Source organism: Stegostoma tigrinum, chromosome 21 (genome assembly GCF_030684315.1).
Source record: "Stegostoma tigrinum isolate sSteTig4 chromosome 21, sSteTig4.hap1, whole genome shotgun sequence".
NCBI classification, from domain to species: domain Eukaryota; kingdom Metazoa; phylum Chordata; class Chondrichthyes; order Orectolobiformes; family Stegostomatidae; genus Stegostoma; species Stegostoma tigrinum.
The window spans coordinates 45786997-45804404 of NC_081374.1; the positions used below are offsets into that span (position 1 = coordinate 45786997).

Genomic DNA, 17408 nt, shown 5'->3' on the forward strand with positions numbered 1-17408 from the left:
TTGACAGGATAAAACCGAAAGCATGGTTCTTTCACAGAAAGCCTGAGAATCATAGAATCCCTACAGTGTGGAAACAGGTCCTTTGGCCCAACAAGTCCACACCACCCCTTGGAGCATCCCACCCAGACCCAACCCCTATAACCCACACACCCCTGAACACTACGGGCAATTTAGCATGGCCAATCCACCTAACCTGCACATCTTTGGACTGTGGGAGTAAACCAGAGCACCTGGAGGAAACCCACGCAGACACGGGGAGAATGAACAAACTCCACACAGACAGCCACCCGAGCCTGGAATTGAACCCGGGTCCCTGGTGCTGTGAGGCTGCAGTGTTAACCACTGAGCCACCGAGAAGCACAGGCTCATCCGTGAGTTGCCTGGAGGGGGCTAGGACATTGTTGGCATGCAATCTGGAGAGGGCACATTCTGCAAACAATAACTTACTAACACTTTAAAAGAAATGAGAGGTTTGCTCCATGGTCTACACTAATGACAATAGCATGTGTAAGAGAGCATTAAGGTCAACAGAGAAAGTGAAATATTCTCACACAGTAGCCATTCAAAGCACAGATAGCAGCGACAACACTACACTACTCTGCGATAACGCGGTGTAGAGCTGGATGAACACAGCAGGCCAAGCAGCATCAGAGGAGCAGGAAAGCTGATGTTTCAGGTTGGGACACGTCTTCAGAAACATTTTTTTGAAGAAGGGTCCAGACCCGAAACGTCAGCTTTTGTGTTCCTAAGATGCTGCTTGGCCTGCTGTGTTCATCCAGCTCTACACCGCGTTATCTCGGATTCTCCAGCATCTGTAGTTCCTACTTGTCTCTAATGCTCTGAGGTTGTTGACTTGCTGAGCTGGCTTGTTCTCATTCAGACATTTCGTCCTGATGCTGGGTAACATCATCGGTGCAGTTTCCGATGAAGTGATGTTGTTCTACTCTGCTTGGAATTTATATGATTTGGCCTGTTAAGTTGGGTTATGTCATTTCTGGTTCTGTTTGGCATGGGTTTGTATACGGGGTCTAATTCCACATGTTTATTGATTGCATTACGGGTTGAAAACCAGGCCTCTAGGAATTCCCGCAGGTGTCTGTGGTTGGCTTGAGCTGGGATGGTCACATTGTCCCCCAACCTGAGTTACCCAACCCCAGCTATAAATCTTCACAAGGACCTTAAACACCCATGGGTACGACATGCTCAAAGTAGCCCGAAAATGGGAAACTTTTGCCAAGTGACTGAGCGTTAGCCGCGAACAGCTTCACTTTCTGCACGAATGCCTCAGGAACCAGTTAAGTACAAGCACCCCACAGGGGCACAAGGCAGCTGAACTGAAGGGCCAGAGAATGCTACAGGAATTGACCAACGATGCCCGTAACCGGATCTACGAGCGTGGATGAGAAATTTCGCACCAAAAATCATTCTACCAAAACGCTACCGACTACAACCCTGCAGTGGGCCACCACCATCAAACAACAAGAGACCAGAACATAGGAAAGACACACATTACAGGAGGAACTGACCAAACTGACCCATCCACAAACACAAGGGCAACTACAATTCAGATGCATGGATAAGGAACCTATCCAGCAGACCACTTGCAGAAACTGTAGCTGTCCTGTTATGCGGACTGAAGTATAACCACAGGGGCGCAAACAGAACAGCCTTCATGACCGCCCTGGAAGCTACACGAGAAGGTAATGGACTCATAGACGAAAACACAAGAAACCATCCGACAGACAATATTCCCGACGCTGAGCCGGAGGAATGAATGGGGCACCCTCAACACATCACAGATTGGAGAAGGACAGGAACATCACAATCCTACCAGTAGACAGGGGGCTCGTGACCGTCATTATGAACAAATCAGACTACATTGAGAAAGAGATAATAGGAACTGCAGATGCTGGAGAATCCAAGATAATAAAATGTGAGGCTGGATGAACACAGCAGGCCCAGCAGCATCTCAGGAGCACAAAAGCTGACATTTCGGGCCTAGACCCTTCATCAGAGAGGGGGATGGGGTGAGGGTTCTGGAATAAATAGGGAGAGAGGGGGAGGCAGACCGAAGATGGAGAGAAAAGAAGATAGGTGGAGAGAGTATAGGTGGGGAGGTAGGGAGGGGATAGGTCAGTCCAGGGAAGACGGACAGGTCAAGGAGGTGGGATGAGGTTAGTAGGTAGATGGGGGTGCGGCTTGGGGTGGGAGGAAGGGATGGGTGAGAGGAAGAGCAGGTTAGGGAGGCAGAGACAGGTTGGACTGGTTTTGGGATGCAGTGGGTGGAGGGGAAGAGCTGGGCTGGTTGTGTGGTGCAGTGGGGGGAGGGGACGAACTGGGCTGGTTTAGGGATGCAGTAGGGGAAGGGGAGATTTTGAAACTGGTGAAGTCCACATTGATACCATTAGGCTGCAGGGTTCCCAGGCGGAATATGAGTTGCTGTTCCTGCAAGGTTCGGGTGGCATCATTGTGGCACTGCAGGAGGCCCATGATAGACATGTCATCTAAAGAATGGGAGGGGGAGTGGAAATGGTTTGCGACTGGGAGGTGCAGTTGTTTGTTGCGAACTGAACGGAGGTGTTCTGCAAAGCGGTCTCCAAGCCTCCGCTTGGTTTCTCCAATGTAGAGGAAGCCACACCGAGTACAGTGGATGCAGTATACCACATTGGCAGAGGTGCAGGTGAACCTCTGCTTAATGTGGAATGTCATCTTGGGGCCTGGGATAGGGGTGAGGGAGGAGGTGTGGGGGCAAGTGTAGCATTTCCTGCGGTTGCAGGGGAAGGTGCTGGGTGTGGTGGGGTTGGAGAGCAATGTGGAGCAAACAAGGGAGTCACGGAGAGAGTGGTCTCTCCGGAAAGCAGTCAGGGGTGGGGATGGAAAAATGTCTTGGGTGGTAGGGTCGGATTGTAGATGGCGGAAGTGTTGGAGGATGATGCGTTGTATCCGGAGGTTGGTGGGGTGGTGTGTGAGAACGAGGGGGATCCTCTTTGGGCGGTTGTGGCGGGGGCGGGGTGTGAGGGATGTGTTGCAGGAAATGCGGGAGACGCGGTCAAGGGCGTTCTCGATAACTGTGGGGGGAAAGTTGCGGTCCTTGAAGAACTTGCACATCTGGGACGTGTGGGAGTGGAATGTCTTATCGTGGGAGCAGATGCGGCGGAGGCGAAGGAATTGGGAATAGGGGATGGAATTTTTGCAGGAGGGTGGGTGGGAGGAGGTGTATTCTAGGTAGCTGTGCGAGTCGGTGGGCTTGAAATGGACATCAGTTACAAGCTGGTTGCCTGAGATGGAGACTGAGAGGTCCAGGAAGGTGAGGGATGTGCTGGAGATGGCCCAGGTGAACTGAAAATGGAGTCCAGATAGGTGGAGATGAGTTCGGTGGGGCAGGAGCAGGCTGAGACGATGGGTCGACCAGGGCAGGCAGGTTTGTGGATTTTGGGAAGGAGATAGAAACGGGCCGTGTGGGGTTGGGGAACAATGAGGTTGGAGGCTGTGGGTGGGAGGTCCCCTGAGGCGATGAGGTCATGAATGGTGTTGGAGATGATGGTTTGGTGCTCGGGTGTGGGGTCATGATCGAGGGGGCGGTAGGAGGTGGTGTCGGAGAGTTGGCGTCTGGCCTCGGCGCTGTAGAGGTCAGTGCGCCATACTACCACTGCGCCACCCTTGTCTGCGGGTTTGATGATGAGGTTGGGGTTGGAGCGGAGGGCTGCCCATTCTGCGGGGGAGAGGTTTTCACTCCCGCACATCCCAGACGTGCAAGTTCTTCAAGGACGGCAACTTTCCCCCCACAGTTGTCAAGAACGCCCTTGACCACGTCTCCCGCATTTCCCGCAACACATCCCTCACACCCCGCCCCCGCCACAACCGCCCAAAGGAGATCCCCCTCGTTCTCACACACCATCCCACCAACCTCCAGATACAACGCATCATCCTCCAACACTTCCGCCATCTACAATCCGACCCTACCACCCAAGACATTTTTCCATCCCCACCCCTGTCTGTTTTCTGGAGGGACCACTCTCTCCGTGACTCCCTTGTTCGCTCCACATTGCCCTCCAACCCCACCACACTCGGCACCTTCCCCTGCAACCGCAGGAAATGCTACACTTGCCCCCACACCTCCTCCCTCACCCCTATCCCAGGCCCCAAGATGACATTCCACATTAAGCAGAGGTTCACCTGCACCTCTGCCAATGTGGTATACTGCATCCACTGTACCCGGTGTGGCTTCCTCTACATTGGGGAAACCAAGCGGAGGCTTGGAGACCGCTTTGCAGAACACCTCCGCTCAGTTCGCAACAAACAACTGCACCTCCCAGTCGCAAACCATTTCCACTCCCCCTCCCATTCTTTAGATGACATGTCTATCATGGGTCTCCTGCAGTGCCACAATGATGCCACCCGAACCTTGCAGGAACAGCAACTCATATTCCGCCTGGGAACCCTGCAGCCCAATGGTATCAATGTGGACTTCACCAGTTTCAAAATCTCCCCTTCCCCCACTGCATCCCTAAACCAGCCCAGTTCGTCCCCTCCCCCCACTGCACCACACAACCAGCCCAGCTCTTCCCCTCCACCCACTGCATCCCAAAACCAGTCCAACCTGTCTCTGCCTCCCTAACCTGCTCTTCCTCTCACCCATCCCTTCCTCCCACCCCAAGCCGCACCCCCATCTACCTACTAACCTCATCCCACCTCCTTGACCTGTCCGTCTTCCCTGGACTGACCTATCCCCTCCCTACCTCCCCACCTATACTCTCTCCACCTATCTTCTTTTCTCTCCATCTTCGGTCCGCCTCCCCCTCTCTCCCTATTTATTCCAGAACCCTCACCCCATCCCCCTCTCTGATGAAGGGTCTAGGCCCGAAACGTCAGCTTTTGTGCTCCTGAGATGCTGCTTGGCCTGCTGTGTTCATCCAGCCTCACATTTTATTATATTACATTGAGAAAGCACAGGCACTGCTTGCAGATACACACACTTACCAATAGGTGGTGATAGACACAACACCGCAGCTAGCAGAGATTGTAGGAGCTGCCGATGCTGGAGAATCTGAGATGACAAGGTGTGGAGCTGGATGAACACAGCAGGCCAAGCAGCATCAGAGGAGCAGGAAAGCTGATGTTTCGGGCCTAGACCCTTCTTCAGAAATGGCCCGAAACGTCAGCCTTCCTGCTCCTCTGATGCTGCTTGGCCTGCTGTGTTCATCCAACTCTACACCTTGTTACCATAGCTAGCAAACAGGCTCACCCAAATGCTGAGGAGACTAAAAAATGCGGGACAAGTAACCAAGACATGAAAATGAAACCAGAAAGCTCGGACACCCCCTGCTTCTACAGACTACCCAAAGCACACTCACCAGACATCCCCCTTCAGAACCATAGCCTCCCTAGCAGGCACACCTACACACCAACTGACCAAGCAGAGACTGAAACACTTGGTGGGTGGATCATCCCACTCCATCCATTCAACCCAGCTATTGCTTAACAACCTCAAAAACCATTAAAAACAACCACAAGGTTATGGTATCCTTTGATGTCACAGCACGATTCATGTCTATTAACATATCACTCGCTAAACAAACTTGCCACATTACTGGATACAGCAGAAACACTGACTCCAACAGCTCCATCAGCAAGGATAACATACTCAGACTCCTGGACCCATGGCCCACCTCACAATTTACCTTTAATGGTCATGTATACAAAAAAAATCGATGGCACGCCTATGGGGTCACCCATCTCAGGGCTTATTGCTGAGGCAGTCATTGCAAAGATTGGAACATATTACTCACCCCCGCAGACAGCCAAAACCATGGATCTGATTCATGGACGACACATTTGTCATCAGCAAAAGCACCAAATTAGAAGAGACACATAATCTCATCAACAACGTTTTCACTGGGATCAAATTTACCAGAGAAGAGGAAGATAACAATAAACTTCCGTTTCTAGATGTCAGCGTAGGACAAATAACCAACAGGGAGCTCCAAACCACAGTATATAGGAAGGCAGCCCATTCTGACCAAATCCTCAGTTTCCACAGCAATAACCCTAACATCCACAAGCAAAGCTATGTTAGGATACTGTTCAAATGGACCACAACTCACTGCAACATGCCAGAACTATGCAAGAAGGAGAAACAAGATCTATACAAGGTCTTTGCTAACAATGGATATCCCAACAACTCATCCGCAAGTGTCTACTGGACATGCAACGCCAGGAGGACACAGTATGCTCCAATACACTGGTAATACTACCCAATATCAAGAATATATCAGAACTGACAACAAGATTCCTACAACCACTAGGAATCATGGTGGCACACAAACCCACAGCTACACTACAACAAACACTCACAAGAGCCAAAGACCCCATACCCATGACATGCAGAACCAACGTAGTTTACAAAGTACCTTGCAATGACTGCAACAAACACTACGTCAGCCAGACTAGAAGGAAACTAGATATCAGAAAACATGAACACCAGCTGGCATCAAAACCACACAATGAACTTTCCCTCATCTCAGTGCACTCGGACAATGAAGGCCAACAATTTAACTGGGACAACATGACCATCCCAGCAGACAAGCACGGGAAATCTCCACCCATAATGCAATCAACAAACACGTGGAATTAGACCCCACATACAAACCCATGCCGAACAGTACCGGAAATGACACAACCCAACTTAACAGACCGGACCACGTACATACCAAACGGAGTAGAACGACATCGCTTCATCAGAAGCCGCACTGATGATATTACCTAGCATGGTGATGAAATGTCTGTACAAAACCAGCCGGCTCGGCGAGCAAGTTAACAACCTCACCCACAACCCGAGCTACAAACCTTTGCAAGATCCTTAAAGTACACGACTCTGTCATTCAGACTATCCATGGTCCCGTTCCAGCGTCTGCTGCCTGGGACAGGCTAAGCAGCAGTTCAAACAACATCACACAATCCCTGTCCTACACACTGTGAAAAACAAGGTTTAACTTTGTTTAAATTATATTTTTACATATTTTGTGTTAAGAAAGGGAAGTTGTAGTTAATAATTTTAAGATTGTGAGTTTGAGGTGTCTATTCTGATCGCACACATTTTAATAGGTTTCAAACCCAAGGGGAACAGTTGAGCCCATTACAAAAAGGCAGAGAAAAAGACCATGCTGTGCCTTAGCACCAGGGATCCAATAACAGACAGAGAAAGGCGCGGCAATCCAGGATGTCAGTCAGCGTAGAGAATTCTGAGGAAGGGTCACTGGACCCGAGATGTTAACTCTGTTTTCTCCTTCGCAGGCGCCGCCAGACCTGCTGAGCTTTTCCAGCAACTTCAGTTTTTGTTCCTGATTTACAGTGTCCGCAGTTCTTTAGCTTTTTATTTAGCGTAGAGAATTCAATGGGAGTATGGGAATACAGGAGACTAGCTTTACAGAACTTAGACAGTTGTGCTAACACTAACAGCAAGGTTAGTTTGAAATTTATTTTGTTCCGAGGAAGGGTCACCAGACCTGAAAACGGTAAATCTGATTTCTCTTCACAGATGCTCCAGACTTGCTGAGCTTTTCCAGCAACTTGTTTTTGTTCCTGATATACAGCATCCACAGTTCATTCAGTTTTTATTTTATTCCTCATGTTTAACTTATATTGGCAGATCCACGGGGGTACATTCAGTAACTGACCTCCAGAGACTTTTTTTAAAAAGTGACAATCTGACCAGCCAATTCTCACTGTGGCACCTGACTTCTCCAGGACTGGATTGGCTTCAGCTTAGATCAGAGCAAGGTACAGTGGCCACACACACACTCCCTCCTCATGCACACTCCCTAACACACACTCCCTCACACACGTTACACACACCCTTACACACACACGCACCCACTCACCCACACACACTCCCTAACACACCCTCACACGCACCCACTCACCCACACATAGACACACCCAAACACACACACACACACACTTCCTCACACACACACACACACACACACACACTCCCTCATACACATTACACACACCCTTACACACACACGCACCCACACACACTCACGCATAGACACACCCACACACACTCACCCACACAGAGACACACCCAAACACACACACACACACACACACACACACACACACACACACACACACACACACACACACACACACACAAGGTGACAGACTCAAATCAGGCACTCAAACTGATGTATCCCCAGGTGAGTAAACAAGCTCATCTCAAATTCCGAAGGGGAGAAAAAGCCCAGTACATCTGAAATCCAAGTGGAAAGTGCCGGAAATATGTGCAGGTCTGTCGGCATCTCTGCAAATAAACAGGCAGCTCAAACTTCAGCCCTGGGATCAGTTTGCTGCAATGTTCTCTTCTCACATTAAAAGGCCCCACTCTGGAGAAGTTAATCAAAAACAGGCTCAGTGCATCATGGCAGGAGCCTGCTGAAGGTGCTTTCAGCTGGGAGGTAAGGCTGATCACTTCGCCAGCTGTTTGGGATGGGGGGGCAGAGGAAGATCCCATGACTGTTTAAATGAAGAGCTGGGCATCCTCCCACAACCTTTGCTGATATTTATCCCGCAATTAACACGGTGAAAGCCCAAGCCTTAGCTCCGAACAGCTCGAGCCATGTTTCAAAAGCGGTTGTTTGAAGCACAGAGCTAGAGCCTTGCTGAGAAACAAAGGAACACGTTCTCCAGGTCTGAGAGAGAGTGGTGGGTAGCTTCTTCAAGGTAGGCACCCTTAGAGGAGGCTTCGCAGTGGGGTGATGAAGGGCCTAGGCCCAAAATGCCAGGCTTCCTGCTCCTCTGATGCTGCTTGGCCTGCTGTGTTCATCCAGCTCCACGCTGTGTTATCTCCGGTTTGTCAGCTTTCAGTCATCAGGACAGACACAAGAATACCAAATCTCAAAGGGGGAAACTATTTATACCACAGGAGAGAAAAACAAAATCGCTGATTGGTCACTATGTTACCATGAGGCTTACAATCGGAACCATTGTCCTAAATGCTTTTGGGACACTTTGAGACACCAGGCCTACACAGGCCAGCAACCCCGTGTCAGAATTGATGCAGCTCAGAAAGATACAGGGTAGACTCAGAAAGAGAGAGAGAGAGAGAAGAGAGGAGTGGGGAGGGAGAGAGAGAGAGAGAGAAGTGGGGAGGGGGAGAGAGAGAGAGAGAGAGAGAGAGAGAAAAGTCGGGGGGGGAGAGAGAAGTAGGGAGGGGGAGAGACAGAGAAGTGGGGAAGGGAAGAGAGAGAGAGAGAGAAGTGGGGAGGGGGAGACAGAGGGAGAGAAGTGAGGAGGAGGAGAAAGAGAGAGAGGAGTGGGGGGTGAGAGAGAGAGAGAGAGAAGTGGGGAGGGGGAGAGAGAGAGCAAGAGAAAAAGAGAAAGAGAAGTGGGAGGGGGAGAGAGAAAGGAGTTGGGAGAAAGAGAGAAAGAGAGAGAGGAGTGGGGGTGTAGGGAGAGACAGAGGAGTGGGGTGTAGAGAGAAAGAGAGAGAGGAGTGGGGGTGTAGGGAGAGACAGAGGAGTGGGGTGTAGAGAGAAAGAGAGAGAGGAGTGGGGGTGTAGGGAGAGACAGAGGAGTGGGATGTAGAGAGAGAGAGAGAGGAATGGGTGTGTAGGGAGAGAGAGAGACAGAGGAGTGGGGGTGTAGGGAGAGAGAGAGACAGAGGAGTGGGGGTGTAGGGAGAGAGAGAGACAGAGGAGTGGGGGTGTAGGGAGAGAGAGAGACAGAGGAGTGGGGGTGTAGAGAGTGAGAGAGACAGAGGAGTGGGGGTGTAGGGAGAGAGAGAGAGGAGTGGGGGTGTAGAGAGTGAGAGAGACAGAGGAGTGGGGGTGTAGAGAGTGAGAGAGACAGAGGAGTGGGGGTGTAGAGAGAGGAAATGTTTAGCCAACTTGGAGAACTAAGACCTGAGATTTTTTGCTGAGGTAATGGGTTCCTTGCAGATGAATGAGGGTGCGATCGGAAGTGTAGTAAAAAGGTAGAAACAGCCTGGTTAATATGATGCAGCCTGATGTCTGCCTGGGAACACATTCACTGAACCATCATCAGTTTGTGGGAGCTATGTTTATGGTGATGGCTTTTTGTGCATCTGTTAATCTGAAAAAAACAATGTTTTGTTAATCTTTGCCTGTTGTTAAACAAGTAATTTCTGGAAAATAAATACTTCCCTTGTGTGGCATGATTTTATGTTTAGTGGAGAGTCGATAAATTTTAGAGGATGATGATGAAGTTCGCTAAATTCTGTTAGAGTGCTAATACCCAATATGCCAGCATAAATACAGAGGGCACTCTCATTACATGATTACATTTTCTAATAAATTAGTGAGAACTGAAAAGAAACTCCTGAAAACCAAAAGACCTGCGGATGCTGTAAATCAGGAACAAAAACAAAGTTGCTGGAAAAGGTCAGCAGGTCTGGCAGCATCTGTGGAGGAGAAAACAGAGTTAACATTTCGGATCCGATGACCCTTACTCAGAGGATTCCAAACTCTTCCTCCCCCCTGAAAATCAAAATGTGCCCCTGAAGAATAAAATGTTGCCAGGAAAACCTTAAGAAGTGCCCAAACAAAAGAGCCTTCTAAAATAACTTATGCCTTTGTTTGATCTATAACAACAAAACCATCTAGGATCTACTGTCAGACAGAGATCAGAACAGGTTACGCGACCCCAATTTATCACAAATGTAAAGGCACTGTCACAAAATGTAACCATATTTATAAATCTCATAACATGCTTCTAGTTTCCTTCTTACAAGGCTACCAGGACTAACTCTCTCCTCATGACTGAAACTCCCAAGGGTTAATGCCCTGCATTTTCTCAATACAACCTCCAGCATTCAAATTTCTCAGCGATTGCATCAACCATAGGACGGTCTGACCAGAGACTTGCCTGACAGCCTCCCTGTGGCTGTGGTTTCATGTTCAACATTTCTGGGACACACAGAGACAGACAGACAGTGATGGAAGGAGTGGAGGGAGGAGAGATTAGTTCCGGCCCTATTTGTTATCTATCAGAGACAGTAGGAACTGCAGATGGTGGAGAATCTGAGATAATGATGTGTGGAGCTGGATGAACACAGCAGGCCAAGGACTGATTAGGGACAGTCAACATGGCTTTGTGCATGGGAAATCATGTCTCACTAGCTTAATTGCATTTTTGAAGAAGTAACGAAGAGAATTGATGAGGGCAGAGCGGTGGATGTGATCTATATGGACTTCAGTAAGGCATTTGACAAGGTTCTTCATGGTAGACTAGTTAGCAAGGTTAGAGCACATGGAATACAGGGAGAACTAACAGTGGATACAGAACTGGCTCGAAGGTAGAAGAGGGTGGGTGGTGGAGGGTTGCTTTTCAGACTGGAGGCCTGTGACCATTACAGTGCCACAAGGATCAGTGCTGGGTCCACTGCTTTTCGTCATTTATATAAATGCTCTGGATGTGAATATAGGAGGTATGGTTAGTAAGTTTGAAGATGACAGTGAAATTGAAGTGGACAATGAAGAAGGTTATGTCAGAGTTGATCAGATGGGCTGAGGAATTTCACTTGGATTTTGGAAAGGCAAATCAGGGCAGGACTTACACACTTAATGGTGTGGTTCTGGGGAGTGTTGCTGAACAAAGAGGTCTAGGGATGTAGGTTCACATTTCCTGGAAAGGTAGACAAGGCAGTGAAGAAGGTCTTTGGTACGCTTGCCTTTAACGCTGAGTGCATTGCGTACAGGAGTTGGGGAGGGTCGTGTTGCAACTGTACAGGACAGTGGTTAGGCCACTTAGACCATAAGACATAGGAGCAGAAATTAGGCCATTCAGCCCATTGAACCTACTGAGCCATTCAAGCATTTTCAACCCCACTCTCCCACTTTCTCCCCGTTATCCTTCATCCCTTTCACAATTAGAATATTGTGTTTAATTCTGGTCTCCCTGGTACAGGAAGGATGTTGTGAAAGTTGAAAGATTTCAGAAAAGCTTTACAAGGGTATTTCCAGGGTTGGAGGGTTTGAGCTACAGGGAGAGGCTGAATAGATTGGGGCTATTTTCCCAGGGGCAACTGAGGCTAAGGGGGGACCTTATAGAGGTTTATAAAATCATGAGGGGTTTGTCTGGGGTGAATAGCCCCTTATGATTTTATAATGGAGGGGTAGGAGAAGTCCAAAATGAGAGGTTATAGGTTTACAGTGAGCAGGAAAAGATTTTAAAGGGACCTGAGGGGCAACTTTTTCACACAGAGGGTGGTGTGTGTATGGAATGAGCTGCCAGAGGAAGTGGTGGAGGCTGGTACAGTTACAACATTTAAAAGGCATCTGGATGGGTACATGAATAGGAAGGGTTTAGAGGGATATGGGCCAAATGCTAGCAAATGGGACTAGGTTAATGTAGGATATCTGGTCAGCATGGACAAGTTAAAACAAAGGGTCTGTTTCCATGCTGTACATCTCTATGACGCTCTGACCCTCTGACCAGAGACAGCAGTCTGAGCAGAGAACCTGGGGCAGTGGGGAGGAACAGTTACCCAACGAGATAGATCAACACTGGGGTGCTGAGGGTGGTGCGTTTGTGCGTGTCTGTGTATGTGGGTGACTGAGTGTGTGTGTGTGAGAGAGAGTGTGTGAGGGAGTGTAGGGATGTGAGGGTGCAGGTGTGTGAGTGTAGGGTATGTGTGAGGGTGCGGTTGGGGTGAGTGTGTGAGGGAATGTATGGGTGTGAGGGTGTGTGTGAGAGAGTGTGTGTGTAACTGGATGAGTGTGTGTGACGGTGTAGGTGTGTGAGTGTAGGGTATGTGTGAGGGTGCGGTTGGGTGAGTGGGTGAGGGTATGGGTGTGACGGTGTGTGTGACAGAGTGTGTGTGTAACTGGGTGAGTGTGTGTGAGGGTGTAGGTGTGTGAGTGTAGGGTATGTGTGAGGGTGCGGTTGGGGTGAGTGTGTGAGGGTATGGGTGTGAGGGTGTGTGTGAGAGAGTATGTGTGTAACTGGATGAGTGTGTGTGAGGGTGTAGATGTGTGAGTGTAGGGTATGTGTGAGGGTGCGGTTGGGGTGAGTGTGTGAGAGAGTGTATGGGTGTGAGGGTGTGTGTGACAGAGTGTGTGTGTAACTGGGTGAGTGTGTGTGAGGGTGTAGGTGTGTGAGTGTAGGGTATGTGTGAGGGTGCGGTTGGGTGAGTGGGTGAGGGTATGGGTGTGAGGCTGTGTGTGAGAGACAGACGGTTACTTTAAACTGGGGACATGTGCTAAGCTTGTAAACAGCTCAGAGCTCATCCCCCTTGTTCTCACACACCACCCTACCAACCTCCGGATACAACGCATTATCCTCCGACACTTCCGCCATTTACAATCCGACCCCACCACCCAAGACATTTTTCCATCCCCTCCCCTGTCAGCTTTCTGGAGAGACCACTCTCTCCGTGACTCCCTTGTTCGCTCCACACTGCCCTCCAACCCCACCACACCCGGCACCTTCCCCTGCAACCGCAGGAAATGCTACACTTGTCCCCACACCTCCTCCCTCACCCCTATCCCAGGCCCCAAGATGACATTCCACATTAAGCAGAGGTTCACCTGCACATCTGCCAATGTGGTATACTGCATCCACTGTACCCGGTGCGGCTTCCTCTACATTGGGGAGACCAAGCGGAGGCTTGGGGACCGCTTTGCAGAACACCTCTGCTCAGTTCGCAACAAACAACTGCACCTCCCAGTCGCAAACCATTTCCACTCCCCCTCCCATTCTCTAGATGACATGTCCATCATGGGCCTCCTGCAGTGCCACAATGATGCCACCCGAAGGTTGCAGGAACAGCAACTCATATTCCGCCTGGGAACCCTGCAGCCTAATGGTATCAATGTGGACTTCACCAGTTTCAAAATCTCCCCTTCCCCTACTGCATCCCTAAACCAGACCAGTGCATCCCGTCCCCCCACTGCACCACACAACCAGCCCAGCTCTTCCCCCCCACCCACTGCATCCCAAAACCAGTCCACCTTGTCTCTGCCTCCCTAACCGGTTCTTCCTCTCACCCATCCCTTCCTCCCACCCCAAGCCGCACCCCCAGCTACCTACTAACCTCATCCCACCTCCTTGACCTGTCTGTCTTCCCTGGACTGACCTATCCCCTCCCTACCTCCCCACCTATACTCTCCTCTCCACCTATCTTCTTTTCTCTCCATCTTCGGTCCGCCTCCCCCTCTCTCCCTATTTATTCCAGCTCCCTCCCCCCATCCCCCTCTCTGATGAAGGGTCTAGGCCCGAAACGTCAGCTTTTGTGCTCCTGAGATGCTGCTTGGCCTGCTGTGTTCATCCAGCCTCACATTTTATTATCTTGGAATCTCCAGCATCTGCAGTTCCCATTATCTCAGAGCTGAAGCTGGTTGTTTCTGGTGAGGAATCCAGTGGGTGGGGGGTGGGAGTGGAAACCCTGGGTATTATTTTGGAAAGACTTTCCAGCAGCCAGGAGAGCAGTTTGTTTTTCTGGTTGGATAGAGGAGCAGTGCGAAGGGGCCCGCATGATTTGTATTGGCTGTTAGTTATTTCCGAGTGATAAATGAGCCAGCATGGACTCTGGGAGTAGCTACTGGGACAGAGACTGGGTCAGAGCTCAGCAATACACAACGCTCCTGCAGTTCAATCCATTATCCATCAGGAAGGCCTCATGCTCACTGCAAACTCAGCAACTGGCTAAGCTCCACTCTCACTGCACTTCACTGTGGGACACCCCATCTTCCTCACTGAGTGACCCCTCACTCCCCTGTCACTCCAAGTGACCCCTCACTGCCCCCTCACTTCGAGGGTCCCCTCACTCCCCCATCACTCCGAGTGACCCCTCACTCCCCCATCACTCCGAGTGACCCCTCACTCCCCCATCGTGCCGAGTGACCCCTCACTCCCCCATCACTCCGAGTGACCCCTCACTCCCCCATCGCTCCGAGTGACCCCTCACTCCCCCATCACTCCGAGTGACCCCTCACTCCCCCATCGCGCCGAGTGACCCCTCACTCCCCCATCACTCCGAGTGACCCCTCACTCCCCCATCGCTCCGAGTGACCCCTTGCTCCCCCATCGCTCTGAGTGTCCCCTCACCCCCCATCGCTCCGAGTGACCCCTCACTCCCCCCTCACTCAGGGGTGTGAGGGGCTTGAATAGGGGTAGATATGGAAGGCATTCTCAGCGTGAGTACCTGCCCCCTCTATCCCTGCAATCAGCACTGATGAGGTTAGGTGAATGTGTACTGTGGGTTAGTCAGCACTCAAAGTGGCCGTGACGAACCAGCTGCTGGTTTATTTTCCTGGCAGCTGATCAGGACTGCGAGGGTTCATGACTCCCGAGGTACTGAAGCAGTCCATGTTCAAATGCAACAAGATCTGGACAATATCCAGGCTTGGACTGACAAGTGGCAAGTAGCATTCATGCCACACAAACGCCAGGCTATGACCATCTCCAATAAGAGAAAGTCCAACCAAAGCCCCTTGACATTCAATGGTGTTACCATCACTGAATCCCCCACTATCAACATCCTGGGGGTTATCACTGCCCAGCAACTCAGCTGGACTCCCCACATAAACACAGTGGCTGCAAGAGCAGGCCAGAGGCTCGGAATACTGCAGCAAGTAACTCAGCTCCTGACTCCCCAAAGCCTGTCCACCACCTACAAGGCACAAGTCAGGAGTGTGATGGAATACTCCCCACTTGCCTGGATGACTGCAGCCCCAACACCACTTAAATAGCTGGACATCATCCAGGACAAAGCAGCCACTTGATTGACACCAAATCCATAAGCATCCGCTCCCTCCACCACCGACACTCAGTAGCAGCAGTGTGTACTATCTACAAGATGCACTGCAGAAATTCACCAAAGATCCTCAGACAGCACCTTCCAAACCCACGACCGCTTCCATCTGGAAGAACAAGGGCAGCAGACATATGGGAACACCACCACCTCCAAGTTCCCGTCCAAGTCACTCACCATCCTGACTTGGAAATATATCACCGTTCCCTCACTGTCACTGGGTAAAACCCTGGAATTTCCTCCCTAATAGCATTGTGGGTCAACCGAGATCACATGGTCTGCAGCAGTTCAAGAAGGCAGCTCACCACCACCTTCTCAAGGGGCAACTAGGGATGGGCACGAAATGCTGGGCCCAGCCAACAATGCCTATGACCCATGAATTAATTTAAAAGAAGGGGCCTAGGTGTATTACCCTTGTGTGTCCCACTGCATGGTGGTGTGCAGGAGGATCCTGGGCTAATGTAGTGCTGTTTTTGCAAGCCCCAGCTGTGAGGTTTTTATTTGGCAATAATAAAATCTGAGACTGGGTGAACACAGCAGGCCCAGCAGCATCTCAGGAGTACAAAAGCTGACGTTTTGGGCCGAGACCCTTCATCAGACATCATTTTATTATCTTGGATTCTCCAGCATCTGCAGTTCCCATTATCACTTTTTATTTGGTGAGTTGGGAATCAGAGAAAGCACACAGCCAGGCTGAGAGTCAAATACCCCTCTGTGCTAACCTGGCCCAGCCAGACAGTGTGGAGGGGTCACTGCCGACTCGCTGTTCCAGTCCAACACAGCTCGGAAGAGTAGGGTATTTAGTTCTCTTGCAGATTTTCCAGCCAGCAAACATGTCACTCAGCTCTGTAACCTACTCCAGCTCTAGCAACATCCTCTCGCCCTCAACAGTACGACCGTGAAATCCACACAGCACACGCTCTACCTGTGTGGTCAAGTGGTTTGCACAATCTTTGAGCTTGCTTTCCCCGCCTCAAAATGTGTATTTCCCTATTCCCAGAGTTGCAAGCATTCACCAACCACCGAGTCAAACAGCCAATCTCCTCAGTGGGAGCAAAGCACAGCATTTTTGTTTACAACTCCTGAGACACAGAAACATTGAGACTCTTACTGTTTTTGCATGCCCTCCCGCGAGTCAAACACATCGTCCGTTCTGAAATTCTCCACCCAGCCAGGAAGCAAATGTACAAAACAAAGCCGACACACGACTGGTCTCTAGTGTTTGAATTCTGCTCAATTAGCCGTCTCCCCGCCCAGACCCTGGGGTTTCTGAGAGAGGCGGCTCCTTTCAACAGTCAGAATGAGAGTCCTCTTCCTCCCAAGGGCTACAGTGTGAAAGACAGATCACACATTGACACACACACTGCGACACAGTTACACTGGTACACGCTCAACACTGACACACTGACACACACTCAACACTGACACACTGATACACACTCAACACAGACACACTGACAGACTGATGCACACTCAACACTGACACACTGATACACACTCAACACTGACACACTGACACACACTCAACACTGACACACACTCAACACTGACAACACTGATACACACTCAACACAGACACACTGACACACACTCAACACTGACACACTGATACACACTCAACACAGACACA

General features: G+C 50.2%; 1 protein-coding gene across 1 annotated transcript in view; it reads right to left on the reverse strand.

The window, feature by feature from the left end:
* LOC125462698 (BTB/POZ domain-containing protein KCTD20-like) overlaps positions 1-17015 on the reverse strand; it is a 32717-nt gene extending 15702 nt beyond the window's left edge. The window contains exon 1 of the mRNA XM_059653231.1: positions 16890-17015. Coding sequence (XP_059509214.1) covers positions 16890-16900 — 11 coding nt within the window. The 5' untranslated portion in view covers positions 16901-17015. The remainder of the gene's footprint in view (positions 1-16889) is intronic.
* Positions 17016-17408: the final 393 nt, after the last annotated feature.